At 41.6% G+C, this 5,229-nt stretch overlaps 1 protein-coding gene across 1 annotated transcript; it reads right to left on the minus strand.

Annotated features, from left to right (window-relative positions):
- Positions 1-3,083: 3,083 nt before the first annotated feature.
- On the minus strand, positions 3,084-4,052 carry LOC138363859 (fap1 adhesin-like). The gene has a single exon (XM_069323227.1). It carries the CDS (start codon positions 4,050-4,052, stop codon positions 3,084-3,086), a length of 969 nt encoding a protein of 322 aa, XP_069179328.1.
- Between the last annotated feature and the right edge of the window lie 1,177 nt (positions 4,053-5,229).

Consider the following 5,229-nt stretch of genomic DNA (forward strand, 5'->3'; position numbering starts at 1 on the left):
AAGTTATCGTTTTCCGTAAGTTAATCCGCCTAGAAAGGTAGAAAGTACGATATTTTCAAGACAGACGCAAGATATTTTACCCGTGAATTTGAGTATTAACAATAAATTTAAAGATTCTTATATAGTTCCGTATCCCTGGTGTTAAAGGCCAATTTATTGATCTTTCAAGCCTGTAATCAGAACTGATGGTTGAATTATTGGGATCTGACGGAAGTATATTATTAGCCGACACTAAAAACGCGTCAATAGTTAACTGATTGTCCCCGGATGATGTTTAAGGCTGCAACTGTATATTTAAATATAATATATATTTAAAAATATATATTTCAATGAGCAATACAATTCTCTATTTTCAAATTTATCTCATTTAAAACTAATGACAACGCTTTCTGAATGTACAGCAGAACGGTTTAAAGAACTAATGTATTTTTGTAATGATGATTTCCCTGAAATATACGACGCAGATTATTTTAAGAATTCCTCAGTGGACCTGAAATCTACATTTGCCAATTTAAAAACTGGGGTAGTACACTGCTGCCTTAAACTGTTATTGGATATCACAACTTTGAGTGAATATCTTCTCGATGGAATTGCTATTCGTTTGCGTTTAGAACTGAACAGCAATCCATGGGTTATAAATAGTAATGAAATTGGGTATAAGTTTAATATCAAACTCGCTAGACTGTGTATTGATAGGATACCACCATTTTCATCTGGATTGGCGGCTATTAATCGTGCGCTCGTAGAACAAAATAATCCAGTTACTTATAAGCTTGATAAAACACGCCACAAGACGTTTATTCTAGGGGAGCAGATAACAGCGTTAAGTATTGATCAACCATGGAGGGAACATTATCCGGGATAAATGATTTATTATAATGATGACATTGAAGCAATATCTGGAGCGTATATGCATAATCCTCTATATTTCGATCTTATTATCTTACGTGATTTATCTTATGTATATATTACCTGTGATGAGACGAATTTATTTAATATATCTTGTAAGTTCCCAAATACATGTTCAAATTATACTATGAGACTCAAAATGCAATAGGTTTTAACGCTTGTAATAATTTGACATATAATTCATATATAAAAGGAAGAACATTGTTGGCATCTAGACTAACTCCTGAGGAATTGGGAGACACCCCATCATTAGCGACATCGGATAACTTGAAATTACTCTAGAATTTGTTGTTCCGGTGAAACTAAATAAAGGTTTTTTCTTATTTAGAAATACAACAGCAGTCTTAAAAATTTATTCTGATTTGCGAGTGATGTGTGACATGAGAACCTGAATTGTAAACAAATTAATACTGGATTGAAAAATATGTTGGGCAATAAAGCTGTATATGCAGGCTGCTATTTACCAACGGATATATATAAATAATGAAAAGAATACCTGATGATCTAATTATTTTTATATAAAATACATTAAGAAGAAACTTTAAGGAAGTAATGGGACACTGGATTATTGTATATAAATCTATGAGAGAAATAGTTATACTAGATTCTTAAGGAATAAATGTGTATTCTCCCTATATTTCGGAGTTTTTACGTCGATATAAAGAATGCGAAGTATACATGTTTACAGAACGGATTCAGAGTGTAAAAACATATCATATAATCCGCATATATGTGAACTATATGCTATGTTTTTTTGTTAACACCTTTCAAACAAGAATCTAAAAGACGCATTAAAGCTATTTGAAACTAGTTTTAACTATGGAACTTATCTGCAGAATGAAAGGAAAGTAATGAAACTAACTTAAGCAATATTTTAAATATGTCGAGCTGCTTTGAAACATTATATTATGATAAAATGGAAAATTGTTGAAAAATGTGCTCGGAAGTGGCGATGAAAGGATGAACAAGTCTACAAATGTATAATGGAAACATAGGGAAAAAACTGCCTTTGGATTTTGAGTACTCTTGCTTTGAGTGTTTAGTGTTTCAGGAAGATTGTACTGGTGTAAACGTTTAGCTAACTAATATTCTGATAAGGAAGGTTTTACATAGAGATGAGGACTGGGTGAGACGGATTTTATACATGTAGATTGAAGAGAGAGCTTCTGTCAAACTCGGAATAAAAAACGATGATATTCTTGTGTAACTAATATCAAATGAATAAAGAATGAAATAAAAATAATACATTTTATTTATCTCAATTGAATATGACTCATAATATGGAAGACAATTAATACGCCGGAGAGTGCTGCTAATGACTGACTGATGGCCGGTAGCTTCACCTGGGGCGATATTGACCCAGGTGTTTGGTGGAGTGCCTATGACGTCACATTAATATGAGCGTCTTAGGTGGGCCACAGATGTTTACACATTTAGATGAGATAAGGAACAACTACCTGATTAATTAATCCTTTGACATGTTTTGGCGAACACTGAACTAAGATAACGAATTGTTTACAGGGTCTGAAATGTCGAACTGTACAATGAGAGATGAAGAAAACATGAACAACACAGAGAAGGGGTCAGGTTAGGTTAGGTAAGGTAAGGTAATGTAAGGTAATGTAAGATAAGGTGAGGAAGGCGGGAGTCACAGCAGGTAGAGAGGGGGTAGGAGGGTGACCAGTGTCCTCAAGGTCGATAATGGGGGGGAAGGGGACAGGATTGGGGATTAGATTAGGACAGAAAGAGGGAGGGGGGTTATGGGAAGAATCTGTGGAGCTGGGGCAGAGGGGTTAGGGGGAGGAGGGGACGGTGGTGGGTCCGGTGGTGGGAGGAAGTGTTGGGGATAGTGGGAGCTGATCTTACTTATAAAAGTGCATATTTCTATATATGAATTACTTATGACTACAGTTTATTATTTTTTAAATATCTGTTTATTATCATAGAGTTTCAATAAGAATGTAGAGACATCTTTAATTCTGAATTTCCCTAAAAAGAATTCATTAGCAAACTTCTAATAAACTATTCTCAGAACATTGACTCTGAAATATTTCTGTAAAACTAGACTCTGACATTTATTAGCTCTGAAACCCACTGACAGAGCGATGACTTTTGTTCTGGAAAAATTAGGCCACAATAGGATGAAGCGTTAGTGATAGCATTTTGGGTGTTCACTAAATACCATGTGACACAGAGATGACAATACCATGTGACACAGAGATGACAATACCATGTGACACAGTGATGACAATACTATGTGACACAGCGATGACAATACTATGTGACACAGCGATGACAATACCGTGTGACACAGCGAAGACAATACCATGTGACACAGTGATGACAATACCATGTGACACAGTGATGACAACACCATGTGACACAGCGATGACAATACCATGTGACATAGAGATGACAATACCTTGTGACACAGCGATGACAATACCATGTGACACAGAGATGACAATACCATATGGCACAGCGATGACAATACCATGTGACACAGTGATGACAATACCTTGTGACACAGCGATGACAATACCATGTGACACAGAGATGACAATACCATGTGACACAGAGATGACAATACCATGTGACACAGAGATGACAATACCATGTGACACAGCGATGACAATACCATGTGACACAGTGATGACAATACCATGTGACACAGTGATGACAATACCATGTGACACAGCAATGACAATACCATGTGACACAGCGATGACAATACCATGTGACACAGCGATGACAATACCATGTGACACAGCGATGACAATACCATGTGACACAGTGATGACAATACCATGTGACACAGAGATGACCATACCATGTGACACAGCGATGACAATACCATGTGACAGAGCGATGACAATACCATGTGACAGAGCGATGACAATACCATGTGACACAGAGATGACCATACCATGTGACACAGCGATGACAATACCATGTGACACAGAGATGACAATACCATGTGACACAGCGATGACAATACCATGTGACACAGTGATGACAATACCATGTGACACAGGGATGACAATACCATGTGACACAGAGATGACAACACAAAAACATAAAAGGTCACAGTTAAGGAGTCTATTTTCTAGGACGATGAAAAATGTCACCACTAAGGCGTACATCCTACTACTTGCCGTAGGGTTACTGTTGGGTCCCTCTGTGCAGTGTGACGTAGAATCCCTCTGTGCACTGTGACGTAGGTCCCTCTGTGCAGTGTGACGTAGAATCCCTCTGTGCACTGTGACGTAGGGTCCCTCTGTGCACTGTGACGTAGGGTCTCTCTGTGCTCTGTGACGTAGAGTCCCTCCGTGCACTGTGACGTAGGGTCCTTCCGTGCACTGTGACGTAGGGTCCCTCGTGCACTGTGACGTAAAATCCCTCTGTGCACTGTGACGTAGGGTCCCTCCGTGCACTGTGACGTAGGGTCCATCCGTGCACTGTGACGTAAAATCCCTCTGTGCACTGTGACGTAGGGTCCCTCCGTGCACTGTGACGTAGGGTCTCTCCGTGCACTATGACGGAGGGTATCTCTGTGCTCTGTGACGTAGAGTCCCTCCGTGCACTGTGACGTAGGGTCCCTCTGTGCACTGTGACGTAAAATCCCTCTGTGCACTGTGACGTAAAATCCCTCTGTGCACTGTGACGTAGAGTCCCTCCGTGCACTGTGACGTAGGGTCCCTCTGTGCACTGTGACGTAGGGTCCCTCCGTGCACTGTGACGTAGGGTCCTTCCGTGCACTGTGACGTAGGGTCCCTCTGTGCACTGTGACGTAGGGTCCCTCCGTGCACTGTGACGTAGGGTCCTTCCGTGCACTGTGACGTAGGGTCCCTCTGTGCACTGTGACGTAGGGTCCCTCCGTGCACTGTGACGTAGGGTCTTCCGTGCACTGTGACGTAGGGTCCCTCCGTGCACTGTGACGTAGGGTCCTTCTGTGCACTGTGACGTAGGGTCCCTCCGTGCACTGTGACGTAGGGTCCTTCTGTGCACTGTGACGTAGGGTCCCTCCGTGCACTGTGACGTAGGGTCCCTCCGTGCACTGTGACGTAGGGTCCCTCCGTGCACTGTGACGTAGGGTCCCTCCGTGCACTATGACGTAGGGTCCCTCCGTGCACTGTGACGTAGGGTCCTTCTGTGCACTGTGACGTAGGGTCCCTCCGTGCACTGTGACGTAGGGTCCCTCCGTGCACTGTGACGTAGGGTCCCTCCGTGCACTGTGACGTAGGGTCCCTCCGTGCACTGTGACGTAGGGTCCCTCCGTGCACTATGACGTAGGGTCCCTCCGTGCACTATGACGTAGGG

Source organism: Procambarus clarkii, chromosome 1 (assembly GCF_040958095.1).
Source record: "Procambarus clarkii isolate CNS0578487 chromosome 1, FALCON_Pclarkii_2.0, whole genome shotgun sequence".
NCBI classification, from domain to species: domain Eukaryota; kingdom Metazoa; phylum Arthropoda; class Malacostraca; order Decapoda; family Cambaridae; genus Procambarus; species Procambarus clarkii.